Here is an 18,239-nt window from a genome sequence, read left to right as displayed (position 1 = left end):
CAAGCAATCAAATTAAAATGTTTATTAAATCACTAGAGGCCCGGTGCACGAATTCATGCACCAGTGGGGTCTCTCAGTCTGGCCTGCGGGATCGGGCCAAAACCAGCTCTCTGACATCCCCTGAAGGGTCCCAGATTGTGAGAGGGCGCAGGCCGGGCCAAGGGACCCCACTGGTGCAGGATCGGGATTCGGGAGGGACCACGGGAGGGACCACGGGAGGGCTCCAGGGCATGTCTGGCCCATCTTGCTCAGTCCCCATCGGCCAGACCCCAGCAGCAAGCTAACCTACCAGTTGGAGTGTCTGCTCCCTGGTGGTCAGTGCACATCATAGCGAGCGGTTGAGCGGCCTTAGCATATCATTAGCATATTACACTTTGATTGGTTGAATAGACGACAAGACACTTAGCATATTAGGCTTTTATTATATAGGATAATGCTGGAAAACTGGTCTAATAGACTATCCGTTTAGGACATCTGGTGGCTGGATATAGATTTTCTCATTTGAATGTTACAATATTAAAAAGGAAAATAGGAACTACACTCCCCCTCTTTAGATAATTAACAAACCACTCACCCAAATTCCACCAAAAACAAACTATCTAGGCATTTAAAGGTATAAAAGAGTGAAAGGATGGTATGCTATCTTAAAAGTAAATGACAAGTTTGATTTGGTGGAGTTTTGTCTTGTGTTATATTGATTTTCAGCTTCACTGCCCATTTTAAGCATTGATTATGGATTTGAACCCCTCTGTTTCTTCAACATATGAAAAAGATATTTCTTTTATTTATTTTTTAATTGGATTGACCTTGAGTTCTGTAGTGATGATATAGTAGTCTTGCTTATAACAACAAAGTAGTCACTGACACTTAGAATAAAATAAAATATTAAAACTGTTTTAGCTTTAAGTATAATTCTAATTTTGCTTTACTTGGCTTAAAAGGTGAAGGGTTGAGCTATTTTTAGAGATTTAACTTATTTTTAGTAATATTTTATGACTATCTGCTGCATACCCAAAATAAATCTAGAAGAGCAAATATTTTGTATAAGACCGATAACATTGATTATCTTTGTTGATTTTTATAGAGCTAGATGCTTGCTTCACTCTTTATTGTGTTTAATTTTGAGATTTTGCTCATCATCACAGTCATGATACCATTTTATAAATTCCTCTTGCTGCCTTTTATAGTCACCCCTTCACGTGTTCTCAACCTCTGGCCCCCACTTGGCTATTTTCTGTCTTTCGTTTCCTTGCCTTTGTGTTAATAGTCAAGTACATATGTTTTCAAAATGATCGACTAGTAATGTAATTTTCAATTTAATTTTTCCTTTTTCTAGGTAAAATTAAATATTCAGAAAGAGTCTATGAAGCTTGTATGGAAGCTTTTGATAGCCTGCCTCTTGCTGCACTTCTAAACCAACAATTTCTTTGTGTTCATGGTGGACTTTCACCAGAAATCCACACACTGGATGATATTAGGAGAGTAAGTACATAATTTAATTCCAAGGTTGACTCCTATCTTTAGTACTTTGTTGGGTAGAAAGTAGATGCTTCAAACTTCTCTTCACTGCTAATATTAGGTATGGTAAAAATTAGTATACTGATATTTTAAGGAAATACCTTCTAACCATTCAAAACAATGTGGTATGGACAGTATTCAAAGTTGGTATCACTTTCCTATGTCTATTCTGTTCTCACTTTTTGACAAGTTATTTCTGTTTGTTTCTTTCTTTTCTTTCTTTCACAGTTAGATAGATTCAAAGAGCCACCTGCATTTGGACCAATGTGTGACTTGTTATGGTCTGATCCTTCTGAAGATTTTGGAAATGAAAAATCACAGGAACACTTTAGTCACAATACAGTTCGAGGATGTTCTTATTTTTATAAGTAAGGAAAAATATCCAAGCTTAATCACATTTTAGTTGTTAAAATAGAATATGCTTCACATAGAAAACCATTATTTTACTTAATTTACTCTTTTCCCCCCACAGCTATCCAGCAGTATGTGAATTTTTGCAAAACAATAATTTGTTATCGATTATTAGAGCTCATGAAGCTCAAGATGCAGGGTAAGAATTCTGTTTCCCTGACCCAAATTAACACCTTATGTACAAATCAAACTTAGTAACAATGATTGATGCTTTACGATGCATATTAAGCTATTTGTTTTGCAGCTATAGAATGTACAGAAAAAGTCAAACTACAGGGTTCCCTTCATTAATAACAATTTTTTCGGCACCTAATTACTTAGATGTCTACAATAATAAAGGTAAGATGTTGTTGATAAAAAAAATTGTTAAACAACTTAGCATTTTAATTGACTTATTTTTAAAAAAAATATAATAGAAAGCGGGCATTGTTTGAATCTATAACTACCCAAATCTCCTTATAAAAAGGTGTAAGATATAAGGGAGGGGTGAGATCAAGAAATAAAAATCCAAAATGTAAAACTTAAGTCATATGTAACCATTCCACAACTTGTTACTTACAAAAGCTGTCTTGTAAAAGAATGCTGAGTTAAGTACGTCAAGCAAAACCAAATATGATTTTTCTCAAACTTCCCTTTCTTAAATCTTTCCCCTTATAATCAAGAGAATGTTTTCTTGTTTACATAAAGCTACTGCTGCTGCTTTGACCATTTCGTGTATTTATATTGTATAGTTGTTTAGTTTATTGTGTTTCTTGTTTTATGTTCACTGATCTAGGTTCTCTTTCCCTTTCTTATTTCCTGCTTTTACCTCCACAGTCTTATCACCGCCCCATGAAGATTTGTAATTGAGCTTTCTTTGATTCATTTGCTCTGACCTCCTTTCAGTGATACATTCTTCCCTTTCTTTTCTTTTTACTGTTTTGTCTTCCTTTTTCTTAATCTTTTTTTTTACCTTCTATTCCATTGGTTTCCATTCCCCCTCCTTCCCTTCAAATTTGAAGTGTGCGTAATAGTAATTGGGTTTCACTTAACTTTGAACATAGCTATTTGACAGATGATATCAAAAGATTTTAATCTAGTTAAGTGTGTGCCAAGGTCATTGAAGATGAGCTTGAGTATGTTTACGTAGTTCACATTTTCAGAAGAGGATATTAAGTCAGCTCCTATTCTCTCTTGATGTGTCTGGAATTCAGTGTACTATGCCATAGTTTCAAGGATCAGACTGGAGTGGATGTGCCAGGAAGAAAGAACAGACTATAAAAGTACATTTAGAGAGATAATGAGGTCATTGTTAAATATGGGTCCTAGTGTGAGTTCAGAAGAGGAGCAGAGTGAGAAAGAGTTCTTTGGATAATTGGAGGTGATGGTTAAAAGATTAAAACATTTGCCAGAGGTGGTCAAACTGTAGAACGCTATATAATAACTTTGATACAGAACGTGCTGCAGGAACTTAATACTATGTTAATTACCAAATCAACCAAACTATTGATGCTAATTGAGTTGCTCATCTTTAGAAGCTGGCATCAATGCAGCCTCTAACAATTATGCCAGTGCTAAAATATTTAAAATTGTATTTTGGTTTGTAAATTTTGACTTTTGTAAAAATACCTTATGAGGTATGTCTTCATTTTTTAGGAGAAACCAACCTTAAGTTTTGATTACATTCTCAAGAACAGAATCAAATGCTACATTTAACTTTCTACTAGTGCCCTCATTTCTTAATTGTGACTTCCTCTTGTCAGTATTAACGAAGCTAGTGTTCAGTGCTCGTTTGACTACTACCTTACAGTTGTCCTTTGCCAGTTAGACTCAGGAGGTTAAGGGATCACTTTTCTTAGTACTCAGAAAAGAAACTCAAACCATTGAATCTGTCTTGTCAAAATCAAATGTCTCTTGGTAGTTCTGAGTCTGTACATAGTGTTAATGATCTGAGTGCTTATGTGGTATGCGTATGTTTGTAATGTTTCATTCTCTATGTAAGACAATTTTCTAGATTCTCCTTTTTTTTAAGCTGAAAAGTTGGTATCAGCTTTTAATTTCTGAGGCTAAATTTAAAATACTTTTATTTCATGGGAATTTCATAAAAGAAACAAACATGTTAGTTGTGATTCTATATTAGCCAGAATCTCAAATCTTGGAATTTAACATCTGCATTTTAGTGCTTTTTATTCAAATGAAAAAAAAGTCTCCACATAATTATAATATCTGCAAAGTATTTTATACTTTTATGTATTTTCATGCAAAATACATTATTCTCTGATCTTAAAACAAACTTCTGAGGTAGGCAAGTTGGACATACTAGTCCTTTATATAAATGAGAAATAGATTAATTAAATAATTTACCAAGCATGGTGAAGCTAGTATGTACTGTAGCTTAGATTAGAACCTAGCCCATCTAACATACATCAGTTAATTTAAGATATTATTTATATTAACATATTGAAACATTAGAAAGATACCTAAAATTGAGATGAATATGTTATCTTTGAGTTATTTGGCTATAATATTCCCTCTTCTGGTACTTTAGGGATGGGTTTTTCTAAATGAAGTAAAATATTTCTTTGTAGTAGTTTCACTTGATTTTCCATATTAAATGAAATAAATATATTTACATTTATAAATAAAATGTTTCACATTACATTTTTTGTTTTCTGTTTTGTTTTTCTTTATTACCATTCAGCTATCCTTTTTAGGTTGCCTACAACTAAAAAGACTCTCTTAAATTCCTGTAACTTAAATTAACTTTTAAACCTAGAAAATTGTTCATTGCCATTCTGTGTTTCCTCTATAAATTGAGTTTTCACAATTTTGGATTTAATAAAAGTGTATATTTATAATTGGATTATAAAGTAAAACAAACATTTAAAAAAGAATAGAATATTTATTAATAATAACAAAATTTGACTATGCCGTACATAAAAGGGTTAAAAAACAGAAAATGTGTTATTAAAAATTAGTGCCTACCTTCCTCTACTAGCCCTCATTCTACTCATCCCTTGATTCCTCACCCCATTAAAAAGATATTTTTCTGCTTTTATGTGTTTTAGACTTTTGGAGCTAAACACAAATTGTTACATTGACATTTATACTTATCTTGCAGCTGCTGTATTAAAGTATGAAAATAATGTGATGAATATTCGACAATTTAACTGTTCTCCACATCCTTACTGGTTGCCCAATTTTATGGATGTCTTCACATGGTCTTTACCATTTGTTGGAGAAAAAGGTATAATTTTAATTTTAAAAAATTGTTTTATTATTGTTACATTTACTCCAGTTTACTATTGCAGGCATATACTTGCTAAAGAAGCTGAAGTCTAGTTTCACTGTGGGTACAACTCTACTTGTGTCAGTGGGTGTGGATATGAAGGCCTCAAAGATATTTTAGTTAGCTGTTTACAGCCTCCATGGGAGTGTGTCTGGGGGATTGGGAGAAGACTTATAAATAGCCCAATGTTGTCTTCAGCTGTTGGGTTTTCTATCTTTTTTTCTTTAGCTTAAATCTTTTATGAAGGTGTAGAGGGATAGCTTTGCTTTGTAAAGGACACTGTTGTATGTTTTAACAACAATTTTTGGGAATGTCATAGCAATTCATGGGAGAATTTAATAGGCCTTGTTTTGGGCAATGTTAGTCATTTTATAGCAGTTCTGTACTCTGAGAAAAATAAAGAAAAATTCAGGTTCTAACTTAATATTCCATATAAAAATATGTACGTATGCAATTTTAGTGGTGCTTCTCTAAGATATTTAGAAGAATATCTATTGGTATATACTTAATAGGCTTTTAAAGAGAATATAAATGCTATTTAAGAAATTTTGTTTCTATATTTTGTCCTTGTTCTATAGAATTCTTAAGCTTACTTTATCACTTTCTCCTTTTCCAATTTTGCATTAATTCAGGGATCCTCAAACTACGGCCCGCGGGCCACATGCAAATACAAATATTGTATTTGTTCCCCTTTTGTTTTTTTTACTTCAAAATAAGATATGTGCAGTGTGCATAGGAATTTGTTCATAGTTTTTTTTTAAACTATAGTCCGGCCCTCCAACGGTCTGAGGGACAGTGAACTGGCCCCCTGTTTAAAAAGTTTGAGGACCCCTGCGTTAATTTTTCCACAAGGCAATGCCTTAGTTTCCATATGTGGAAGAGTATGAGAGTACAGACATGATTGGAAAACATTTTGTTCTATAACCTTCTCTATTTTTTCTCACCTCTTTCATGTTACAAAATGTTTCTTTCTGTTTTAGATATGGTACTTTTGCCGGCAATTTTTGGTTCTAAAATTTAGAGTTAATACTTAAACTGTGCATGTCAAATTGGTTTTTTTGTTTTGTTTTTTTTTAGATTGCCTTCAGTCTTTGTAGTTACTTAATAGGTCAGCATTAAATTAATATAGAGATAGAATTACCCACTTTAGCATTTGAGAAGGGGGCCAGTAAAGGGCTTAGGTGCAAGGGATGGATTACACTATAACCTTCTATCTTTGGTATATGAGAAATAGTTCAATCATAGCATCATCAGGCTAAAGTAATTTAAGAATTCATCTTGCTCATTCTCCTATCTCCAAGCTAGATTGCAACTCAACTATTCCAATACTAGAGGCCCAGTGCACAGGTTTGTGCACTGGTGGGGTCCCTCGGCCTGGCCTGCAGGGATCGGGCCAAAACTGGCTCTCCTACATCCCCCGAGGGTCCTGGATTGCAAGAGGGCACAGGCCAGGCCGAGGGACCCCACCAGTGCACGATTGGGGCTGGGGAGGGACCACAGGAGGGCTCCAGTCCCAATTGGCCGGACCCCAGCAGCAAGCTAACCTACCAGTTGGAGCATCTGCCCCCTGGTGGTCAATGCGTGTCATAGCGACTGGTTGAACGGTCGGACGCTTAGCATATTAAGCTTTTATTACATAGGATAATATCAGTGGAATGGGGGGTAGAGAGAGCAGGAAGGGTAAAGTAAAAGGAATATGGACATTTTATAAATTCTAATTTGATTCTCTGATGCTTCCACAATAAGGAAATATTTACACCTAATTGCTATAAGTGTTTAAACAAGGAAAGAAATAGTTGAGAATAGTTTTTCTCAAGTAATGTATCTATCAAGAACCAGGACATCAAAAAAAAAGGGGGGGGGTGGGGAGACCAAAAAACTAGGACATCACAGAATTTTAGAGCTCATAATGAACTTAACAATCATGTAGTCTAACTCCTTTTGAAAGATGAGAAAATTTAATCTTTCAGTTGATCTCTCATAAATGAAGATGGAGAACAGATTTCTAGCAGTATTTCTACATTTGAAGTCTGTTACTAAGTGATCTTTTATTCTTCTTTTGCCACTCTAATTTTTTACTTATAGAGAGAGGAAGGGAAAAGAGAGAGAGAAACATTAATTGGTTGCCTCCCGCATGGGCCCTGACTGGGGATTGAACCCACAACCTACCCACAACCTGGGCATGTGCCCTGACCTGGAATCAAACCTGCCACCTTTTGGTGTACAGAATGCTGCCCCAACCAACTGAGCCACACCATCCAGGGCTTTCTTTTGCCACTCTAAATCATCTTATCTATACTAATAAAAGGGTAATATGCTAATTAGATCAGGAGACCTTCCGGACAAAGCCATGGTGGCAGGCCGAGGCAGAGGCGGTTAGGGGTGATCAGGCCAGGAGGGGAGGGCAGTTTGGGGTGAGCAGGCTGGCAAGGGGGTCAGTTGGGGGCCATGAGGGCAGCTGGGGGAGAGCAGGCTGGCGGGGGGGGGCAGTTAGGGGCCATGAGGCCGGCGGGGGGGGCGGCAGTTGGGGGTGATCAGGCCGGCAATGGGGGGCAGTTGGGGGTGAGAAGGCCAGTGCAGGGGCAGTTGGGAGCGAGCAGGCTGGCAGGCAGAGTGGTTGGGGTGATCAGGCAGGCAGGTGAGTGGTTAGGAGCCAGTGGTCCCAGATTGCGAGAGTGATGTCCGACTGTCAGTTTAAACCGGCAGTCGGACATCCCCCGAGGGGTCCCAGATTGGAGAGAGTGGAGGCTGGGCTGAGGGACACCCCCACACCCATGCACAAATTTTGTGCACCGGGCCACTGGTCCTATATAATAAAAGGCTAATATGCAAATTGTCCCCTTCGACCCAGAGTTCAATCAGTGGGTGGGGCCAGCCAGCCAACCGCCTGTGGCCCCTCCCTCCAGTCGGCCTGGCCCAATAGGCCCTGATCAAGGTGGGCCGGCCGGACCCCACCCATGCATGAATTCATGCACCAGGCCTCTAGTCTATTACAAGATCAGGAAGTATTCATCTTGACCATTTTTGTTGTATATCTATGAATCTTCTCTAAATTACTCATGTCTTTCTAAAAATGTGAAGCTCAGGCCCTGGCTGGTGTGGCTCAGTTGGTTGGGCATCATCTTGTGCCCCAAAAGATTGCTGGTTCAGTTCCCAGTGAGATCACATGCCTGGATTTTGGGCTCAATCCTTGGTAGAGGGCGTGCAGGAGGCAGCTGATGGATGCTTCTCTCCCTCTTCCTTCCTCTCTCTCTAAAAATCAATAAAAATACTAAAAATAAATAAAAATAAAAACGTGAAGCTTAAAATTTAATATTATATGCAATGTTGAGCACAGTAAGAAAATTTTCTCAAACTCGTTGCATATTTTTTCATTTTAATGCATGTTAATTATTTAGATAGCCTAACTACTTGATTTTAGTAAAACTTTTCTTTTGGTATGGAAAGCAGCAAATGATGTTTCATTTGTTCTACTTCAGATAAGCCAGTGTGACTTTGGTTTAGTTCCTGGGAAGCAACTACATAAGCCAGAGCCTTCCTGAGAGGCTGGTTTAATCCTAAAGTTTGATACATGCTGTGTTTTTAACCTTTTGAGGGCTTTTTTTTTTTTTTTTCCATTAAAAAATAAAGTTGAAATTTCCAACATGTACAAAGGCAGAGTGACTAATAAGATGAGTTCCCATGAACCAATTACTCCAACAGTTATCATGGCCAATATTGTGTCATTTATATTCCCATCCACAGCTCCCCAACCCACACTTCAGATATTTGTAATCAAATCTCAGCTGGGGTTTTTTTTTATATCTATAAATGTTTTAGAAAATGGAAAAACGTTTATTCTAAGGATTCCTTTTTAGATTAACGTAACTGCACAAACAATTTTTTAAATATAAAACAATTTTTTAAAAATTTATTTCAGAGAGGAAGGGGAGAGGGAAAGATAGAAACGCCAATGATGAGAGAGAATCAAGCTTCCTGCACACTCCCCACTGGTGATCGAGCCCTCAACCCGGGCATGTGCCCTGACCTGGAATCGATCTGTGACCTTCTGGTTCATTGGTCGATGCTCAATCACTAAGCCACACTGGTTGAGCTAAAACCCTTTTGAGAATCTGATGAAAAGGACTTTTGCCCCAGAAAAATTCATGTACAAATATGCTTACATCTGTACATATACATAACATCTTCAGGACGTTGAAGTCAATTGGTTAGTCCCCTCGGGTTTATTGGCTCAGTTTAAGAACCTCTGTTCTAGAGGATCCACTATGTTGTGATCTTCCATAGAAGGTCATACTTGTAAGATTTATTCCTTTACCAGATGTTCTTTTGAAAGTGTGTTTTATTCAAGGTACTTAGGATACAAAAATAAAGTAAGATATGATTCTTTGCAGATTAATAAGGGATTTAAGCTACATAAATAATTATAAAATATAATACAGTGAGCAGTCTTAGACAAGCATAGTTTTATAGCCATTAAGAGAGAAAAGAAATTATATTTGTCAGATGGATTAAAGTATCATTGGTCTGGGACTCGAAGAATGGTGGAATTGTGCTGGTACATATGGGCATGAGAATTCTAGGTAAGAGAACTTCCTGAACCTAAGTCTGAAAGCAAGAAAGCATAAGGTCACTGGCAAACGTTGAGGGGTTCAGTCTGATTAGCTAGTAAGATGTATGGAAGACAGTAGAGGAAAATAATGAAAAGCTAAGTCATGACTAGAGCATGAGGCTCTTGGTCACCATACAGAGAATTTGGAACTTTCATAAATGGTGGGGAGCAATTGAAACAGAATATGACCATGATAGTTATTTAGAAAAATTATTTTGGACTGGAAGAAAGACTAAAGGTTGGGAGACCTGTTATGAAGCTACATCAAGATTCAAATGGAAACATAATGAAGCTCTGGTAGGATTAGGAATGGAAAGCAGGGGAGAACTGCAAGAATTGTAGAAGTAGAATTAGTGAGACTTAACACTAATGCATGTTTAAGGGGAGGGAATGGTTAAAGATAACTTGGATGTTTTGAATCTGGTAATGATATGACACTATCATTAACACCCTCTGATGAAAACCCCTGTTATTCTAGCAATCCCTCATTCTGGTTATATAAGCTTCATTGGAATCACTAAGCCTTCGACCATGTCTGTTCTTTTTAGTCAGAGCCCTCCTTCCCTCTCTTCCTTCTTAGTACACCCTCATACTCCTTTATCTCTTGTTTTTCTATTTCGCTTGTCCTATAACTCGGCCCCAGTAAAGTCCAGCCATCTATTATCTCTGTTCTTATAGCCAGGGTATAGAGCACTGCTGAAGATATTTATACAGCCTTATAAATAGGTACCACCCTTTGATTTCTAGCATTAGCTGGGCTCTTAAAAAATATATATATACATATATCTATCTATATATATTTTTTTCTTTTAATTGATTTCAGAGAGGAAGGAAGAGGGAGAGAGAGATAGAAATATCAATGATGAAAGAGAATCATTGATCAGCTATCTCTTGCACACCCCCTACTGGGGATTGAGCCTGCCATGCGGGCATTTGCCCTGACCAGGAATGGAACCAGTGACCTCCTGGCTCATAGGTCAATGCTCAACCACAGAGCCAATCCAGCTGGGCTAGCTGGGCTCTTAAGAGCACTCAAACATCCTTTATGTCACTAGTCAGCTTCCTCTCCCTCTGGTAGCTTTCAAGATAAACTTTAACCTGTCACACAAGGTTTTTGGACTTTCCCTACTTTCTCTTTAGCCCAATATCTTGCCTTTCTATTTCATATTCTCTATGTTCTAGCCATAACACAGCACAGCACAGCCAATCTCCTAAATGTATTGTGCTCTCTCAGTTTCACGCCTTCACACTTTTTCTGTATGTTTTCATAATAGTTTCATGGAGGTAATTCATATGCTGTACAGTTAACCTGTTCAAATTGTACGATCCAATGTTTTCTTACTATATTCACAGAATTGTGCATCTTTTAACACAATCAATTTTGAAACGTTTTCATCATTCTTCAAAGAAACCCTGTATCCATTAGCAGTCACTCCTCATTTCCTTCCACCTCTCCTTGCCAGCCCTAAACAACCACTAATCTACTTTCTGTCTTCATAGATTTGCCTATTCTGAACATTTTCTATAAACGGAATCATATAATCAATATGTGGTCTTTTGTGACTGGCTTCTTTCCATAATATTTTCAAGGTTCACCCCTGTTGTAGCATGAATAAGTACTTCATTCCTTTTTGTGACCAAATTATATTCTGTTGTATGTCTATGCCACATTTTGTTTATCCATTCATCAGCGGATGGACAGTTGATTGTTTCCACTTTTTAACTATTGTGAATAACTAGAGGCCCAGTGCACGAATTCATGCATGGGTGAGGTCCGGCCGGCCTATCTTGATGGGGGCCGATCAGGGCTGGGCTGGTTGGGGGAGGGGCCATGGGAGGTCGAGGGGTGCCGATTGGGGCCCCCCCCAACCTCACATGGCCCTTCCCCGGGCCAGCCTAGCTGCAGTGCACGTCATAGCAACTGGTCATTCTGGTTGTTCCAGTCGCTTGGCTTTTATATATATATATATATATATATATATATATGCTGTGATGAACATTTGTGTACAAGTATTTGTGTGGATATATGTTTTCACTTTTCTTAGGTATAGAACTGGAAGTAAAATTGCTGGGTCATATGGATGTTTAACCTTTGGAGGATTGACCAAACTCTTTTCCAAAGCAGCTGTACCATTTTACAATCTCTCTGGCAGTATATAATAGTTCCAATATTTTCATTTCCTTGCCAACTTTCATTTATTATTTATCGTGTTATTATAGTCATCATATTGGATATGAAGTTATCTGTCACTGTAGCTTTGATTTGTATTTTCCTAATGAATAATGAGGTTGAAAATATTATCATGTGCCTATTGGCCATTTGAATATTTTCTTTGAAGAAATGTTTATTTGGCCCAGCCAGCATAGCTCAGTGGTTGAGTATTGACCTATGAACCAGGAGTCATGGCTTGATTCCCTATCGGGGCATATGCTCAGGTTCCTGGGTTGATCCCCAGTGTGGGACATGCAGGAAGCAGCTGATCAATGATTCTCTGTCATCATTGATGTTTCTCTCACTCTCTCTCTTCCTCTCTGAAATCAATAAAAATATATTTTTAAAAAAGAAATGTTTATTTGAATCCTTTATTCATTTTAATGGATTATTTGTCTTATTATTTAGTTGTAAGAATTCTTTATATATTTTAGATGCAAGTCCCTTATCAGATATATTTAGGTCTTTGATCCAATTTGAGTAAATTTTTGTGTATGATGTGAAGTGGTAAGTATGTGCAATTTCATTCTTTGCATGTGGATACTCAGTTCCTCCACACCATTTGTTGAAGAGACTATTGTTTCCCCACTGAATTTTTTTAGCACCCCTGTCAAAAATCAATTGATCTTAAATGTGAGGTTTTATGTCTGAACTCTTAGTTGTATCCCATTGATCTATATGACTACTTCATGTTTTTCTAACTTTTGTTTTAGAATGTCTTATCTGCCCTTTACACCTGGGTAAACTCCTACCTCATGATTCTTTACCAAAAGCTTTCCTTTCCCTAGCATATCTTTGGCATACCTCTATATACTTACAGCATAGTGCTATGCTCATCACTCTTCTGTGGCATGCATATATAATATACACACATATATATTCTTCAGTAGTTAATAAGCTTTTGGAGAGTAGGGATTGGACTTTCATATATGAATCCCAGAGCTGTCCATTTCTAGTTGCCATCAGAAGATTGAATAGACATTTTTACTTATTAATTGAAATTTATTATACCTTTCTTTTTTATTTACTCATCTGTCAGATACTTATTGAGTGCCTATCATGTGCCAGGCACTGTTCTAGGCTCTGGGGATACAGCAGCAAACAAAACAGTCCCCTGCACTCATGAAGCTTTCATTCTAGTAGGGGGAAACAGACAATATACAAATAGTTTGATGGTTGCCAATAAAACCAGCAAGGAAATCCATTTTGCAAGAAAGGTCAAGACTGGTGATACAGAATTTGGAATTATCTTCAAAAAGTTGATACTTTAAACTATATAGTAATAGAATCACTAAGAAATTTGAGTATATAAAAAGAACATGACTGCAGAGAGAATCTTCAGAATATCCAAATTTGGGGGGTGGGAGGGTAGTCTAAAGGTAGAAAAACCATAAGAGTAGAATTCTGGAAACCAAGAGAAAAATATATAGAATGGTAAAGGTGAATTAAGCCTAAGAACAAATTATGGATTCAGGTTGTTAGATAATAATTGGTAATCTTAAGAATTCAGTTTCAGGAGAGTTGTTGGAGCCAGATTTTTTTTTTTAATATTTTTATTTTATTGATTTTTTTACAGAGAGGAAGGGAAAGGGATAGAGAGTTAGAGAGAAACATGGATCAGCTGCCTCCTGCACACCCCCCACTGGGGATGTGCCCGCAACCAAGGTACATGCCCTTGACTGGAATCAAACCTGGGACCCTTCAGTCCACAGACCAACTCTCTATCCACTGAGACAAACCAGTTAGGGCTGGAGCCAGATTTTAAGAGTCCTCCGGGGAAAGGTCAATGGGGGGAAAAGGAGACATGTGTAATACTTTAAACAATAAATAATTTAAATGAAATTTTAAGAGAGAGATTGAATCCTAGGACTTTTTTGCAACAGTGGAACTGTGCTATGATTTTTTTTCTTACTCCTTAATGCTGTATCCATAAATGAGGAATTTAAATGTATATATGTAGATGGTGTGTGTGTTTTTTTTAATCTCTGTTGGACTTCTTTTTTTCCCCCTGAGAGACCTAAAAATTTATTCCATAAAGAATCTCTCTCAGTGGGAATGCAGACTGGTGCAGCCACTATGGAAGACAGTATGGAGTTTCCTCAAAAAACTAAAAATGGAACTCCCATTTGACCCTATGATCCCACTTCTAGGAATATATCCCAAGAAACCAGAAACACCAATCAGAAAGGATATGTGCACCCGTATGTTCATAGCAGCACAATTCACCATAGCTAAGATCTGGAAACAGCCTAAGTGCCCATCAGTAGATGAATGGATTAGAAAACTGTGGTACATCTACATGATGGAATACTATGCTGCTGTAAAAAAGAAGGAACTCTTACCATTTGCAACAGCATGGATGGAACTGGAGAGCATTATGCTAAGTGAAATAAGCCAGTCAATGAAGGAAAAATACCACATGATCTCACTCATTCATGGATAATAAAGACCATTACAAACTTTTGAACAATAATAGATACAGAGGCAGAGCTGCCTCATACTGATTGTCAAACTGCAGCGGGAAGGCCAGGGAGGGTTGGGGGGCAGGAGGGAGGGGGGTAAGAGATCAACCAAAGGACTTGTATGCATGCATATAAGCATAACCAATGGACATAAGACACTGGGGGGTAAGGGAGGCCAGGGAATTGTCAAGGGCGGGGGGGGGGAGGGGGAGGACACATATGTAATACCCTTTGTAATACTTTTAGCAATAAAAAAAAAAAGAATCTCAGAATTGTTATCCATTGAATTTCTTTCATTTTGAAAGCCTTTATGTCTTTTAATTTCGTCATTCCTTCTATCAGAATGTGTTAGTCTTGGGTTAATCATTTGACCATTTATATAAATAGTTGCTGTGTATATATATGTAGATAGTTGAATGTAAGCAGTTAATGTGTAACTTTGTGTTTTCTTTTTTTCCTTTGGAATAGTGACAGAAATGTTGGTAAATGTTCTGAGTATTTGCTCTGATGATGAACTGATGACTGAAGGTGAAGACCAGTTTGATGGTATGATTATTCATTTTACTATTTTTTTCATTGTGAAATGGTATCTTTTGAACTGCCAGCTTCAGTACACACTCTTTTGCAAAATATAGTCATTGATCTCAAATGACTATGCTATTTGATAAGTAACAGTCACTTTTTCAGATACTATTTATTTTAAGATTTTTAAAATAACTTTAATGATTTTATTTTTGTTCATTTGTTTGTATGGGGAGGAAGATGAATTTTGGGGAAAGGAGAATTTGGAAGAAAGAACAGAAGGAAAGGAAAACTGAAGGTGTAAAAGGATGTGGTTCTTCATGAATATAGACACTGCTTAGAGAAGGAAGGATAAAAATGCTCTTTGTTTTATTGGCACAACATTGCTTAGTGCATCAAAATTTTGTTGTTACTTCTTTCCAAAAAGAAAAGTAGGTTGTCCCAACTTATGAGTGAGTGGTTGTGTTCTAAGAAATCACATGCTGGTTAAGTTTGAGATTCAGAAAGCATATTTTCCATAGAAACAAGGTTATACCAATACAGGGTTGTTAGTTCTTATGAAAGCCAACCAGCCTGTGTACCTAATGTGCATTTGTAGTATAAATTAATACTGCAGATACAGAAAATTCCTTTTATTTTTTGTTTTGAAATTTTTATTTTAAACTTTTAAATTTAAATATTTATTTAAACTTAATTCATTGAGTAAATAAGTACATAAATAACTTATAAGCTAAAAACTTTATTTTCTTCCATATCCCTTCATATCTTTGTTGTAGCATACTTTTCATAGTTATAAGCAGTATATAAAATGTTCCCATGTATTAAACATGGTTTGTATATTGGTAAAATTTAATCACTACTTATTTCTAAGTATATTAATATATAATAGTTTTCATAGTTAATTTCATATTTTTTGGCATTTGGATAACTTAAGATATCCTATTATGAATAACATAATAAACATTTGTACAATAGTTTTTATTTTCCTTCTTGGAATAAATTTCTAGAAGAGAATTATAGAGTAAAGAATATAAATTTTAGCTTTATTATTTTAGCTATGAATTGCCAGATTACTTTGCAGAAGAATTGAACCAGTATGAAGTGCTTCTAGCAACGAATCCATAGATCTATTTCTCCACAGGCCCACCTCATTGGATTTTGCTCATTTTTACTTATTTTGCTTGGTGGCTGTATAGTAAGAAATTATAGTTGGTTTAATTTACATTTAATTTACATTTCCTTGAAGTTAAGGGAAGAAATTACTGTCTACTTTTCTAACAGTGTAAACCATCCATTTCAGTTGACCACTTATCAAGTAAAATCTGAGTAAAAACTATTTTGATATTTCTCTATTTACAAACAGGTTTGATTCTTAAACCCTGTTGTAGGCCCGTCTGTTCAAAGTATCTGTGTGCAAGTGTCTGCAATTGCCATCTGTTGGTGGCAGGCAGAGATATGCTTTTTTTTCACTCTAGTTTGTTAGAGTAAAATAAATTATGTAGTTTGCGGGGGGGGGAGCGCTTTACTGAATAATACTTATTTTTCCTTATTTTGATTATCTCTCTTTTTCATGTTTGTGTACAAGTTTTTAATTTTGATATGTTTCATATTTGTCTTTTCCATACAATTTTTTAAAAATATTTTTTTATTGATTTCAGAGAGGAAAGGAGGAGAGAAAGATAGAAACATCAATGATGAGCAATCATTACTGATTGACTGCCTCCTGCATGCCCCCCACTGGGGACCAAGCCCACAACCCAGGCATGTGCCCACACCAGGAATCAAACTGTGACCTCCTGGTTCATAGGTTGACGCTCAACCACTGAGCCACGCTGGCTGGGCTATACAATTTTTAAATAGTTTTAATTAAGTATTTCTTTTCCCTGTTCTGCTACCTCCTTTTTAAGGCTAGGTCTGGGTTCAGATTCTAGTTCCTTATAATGGCTATGTGGCCTCAGTAAGTTACTCAACCTTTCTGAGCCTCAATTTTCTTATCTTCCAAATGAAGATAATGGTAACTACTTCATAATGTTATAGGTATTGATGTGACTGAAATAATTTTTGGTACATAGCCCACTAATATTTTCAGATACATTTTTGTGTTAATTTGCCAAATTCTGTGAAATACCTACTATGAGTTTTCATTGGGTTATATTAAAACCATATCTAGCCCTAGCCTTTTGGGTCAGTGGATAGAGCGTTGGCCCTCAGACTGAAGGGTCCTGGGTTTGATTACGGTCAAGGGCACTTAGCTCGGGTGCAGGTTCTATCCCTGGCTCTGGTCGGAGCTCATGCGGGAGACAACCAATTGAGGTGTCTCTCTCACATTGATGTTTCTCTCTGTCTCTTCTCCCTCCACTCTCTCTAAAAATCAACAGAAAAATATCGTTGGGTGAGAATTAACAAAAAACAATATCTAAATCTAGGAAGTTTAAAAAAATTTAGTTTTCCAAACTAAGATCAAGCTCTTTTGCTCTAAATAGTTAGTTCACTTACTATCTTACTATAATTACTCTATTTAATACATAATTATTCCATTTAAAATTATAATTTTTCTTTGGAAAAAATCTGTTATTCTCAAGTTAAATTAATACTTTAATATTTTATATTCTTATTACTATTATAGCTGGTTATCTCAGAATATATAAAGTAATGACATATTTGTGGGTTTATCCAATGTTCAACAGCTTAGATCAGAAAAATTACAACCTATGATAATTTTTATTTTGTTTCTCTTAACTTAAAAATAAGTCATTATCAAAAAGCTGATACTATTTATTTTCTATATTGTTCCCTTTTAACTTTAAAAATTATATCAATATTGCTAATAGTATGTTAAATAGGAGCAATAATAGGTAATGCTTCAGTCCTCTTCCTATAATAAAAAGAAAAAAAGTTTCTGTTAAGTCTAGGATAGTATGTGGTTTAAATACCTGTGATTTATATGAATATAGACACTAAATCTTTTGGAAATTTGATTGGAAATATAAAGTACTATTATTATAGTTCTGAGATTTAATGTGTCTTATCAATATTTTCCCTGTCGATGATAAGTTATGCTTATTCATGCACTTGTTATATCATTCTTACCCTCCGGGGATGAATCACATTTGATTATTAAAGAGGCAATGTGGAAAGGATCAATGGGTCAGGTGTCTCAGCGCTACCATTATACTACTAGCTGTGTAATCCTGGAAAAGTTACCTAATTTCTCAGGATCTTCTCATCTGTAGATTG

General features: G+C 36.3%; 1 protein-coding gene across 7 annotated transcripts in view; it reads left to right on the top strand.

The window, feature by feature from the left end:
• Positions 1–18,239, top strand: part of PPP3CB (protein phosphatase 3 catalytic subunit beta) — a 50,611-nt gene that overhangs the window by 19,705 nt on the left and 12,667 nt on the right. For 6 of the 7 annotated variants that reach the window (XM_070432977.1, XM_070432973.1, XM_070432979.1 and 3 more), the window contains exons 5-10: positions 1,337–1,482; positions 1,747–1,886; positions 1,991–2,068; positions 2,174–2,268; positions 5,030–5,155; positions 14,949–15,026. In XM_070432977.1, the coding sequence (XP_070289078.1) occupies positions 1,337–1,482; positions 1,747–1,886; positions 1,991–2,068; positions 2,174–2,268; positions 5,030–5,155; positions 14,949–15,026 (663 nt within the window). The remainder of the gene's footprint in view (positions 1–1,336; positions 1,483–1,746; positions 1,887–1,990; positions 2,069–2,173; positions 2,269–5,029; positions 5,156–14,948; positions 15,027–18,239) is intronic. The other variant, XM_070432974.1, reaches the window with a different exon arrangement.

Source organism: Myotis yumanensis, unplaced genomic scaffold (genome assembly GCF_028538775.1).
Source record: "Myotis yumanensis isolate MYYU_CA2020_CCGP unplaced genomic scaffold, mMyoYum1.0.hap1 SCAF_13, whole genome shotgun sequence".
In the NCBI taxonomy this organism is placed as follows: Eukaryota; Metazoa; Chordata; class Mammalia; order Chiroptera; family Vespertilionidae; genus Myotis; species Myotis yumanensis.
This window is presented reverse-complemented; position numbering and strand designations above follow the sequence as displayed.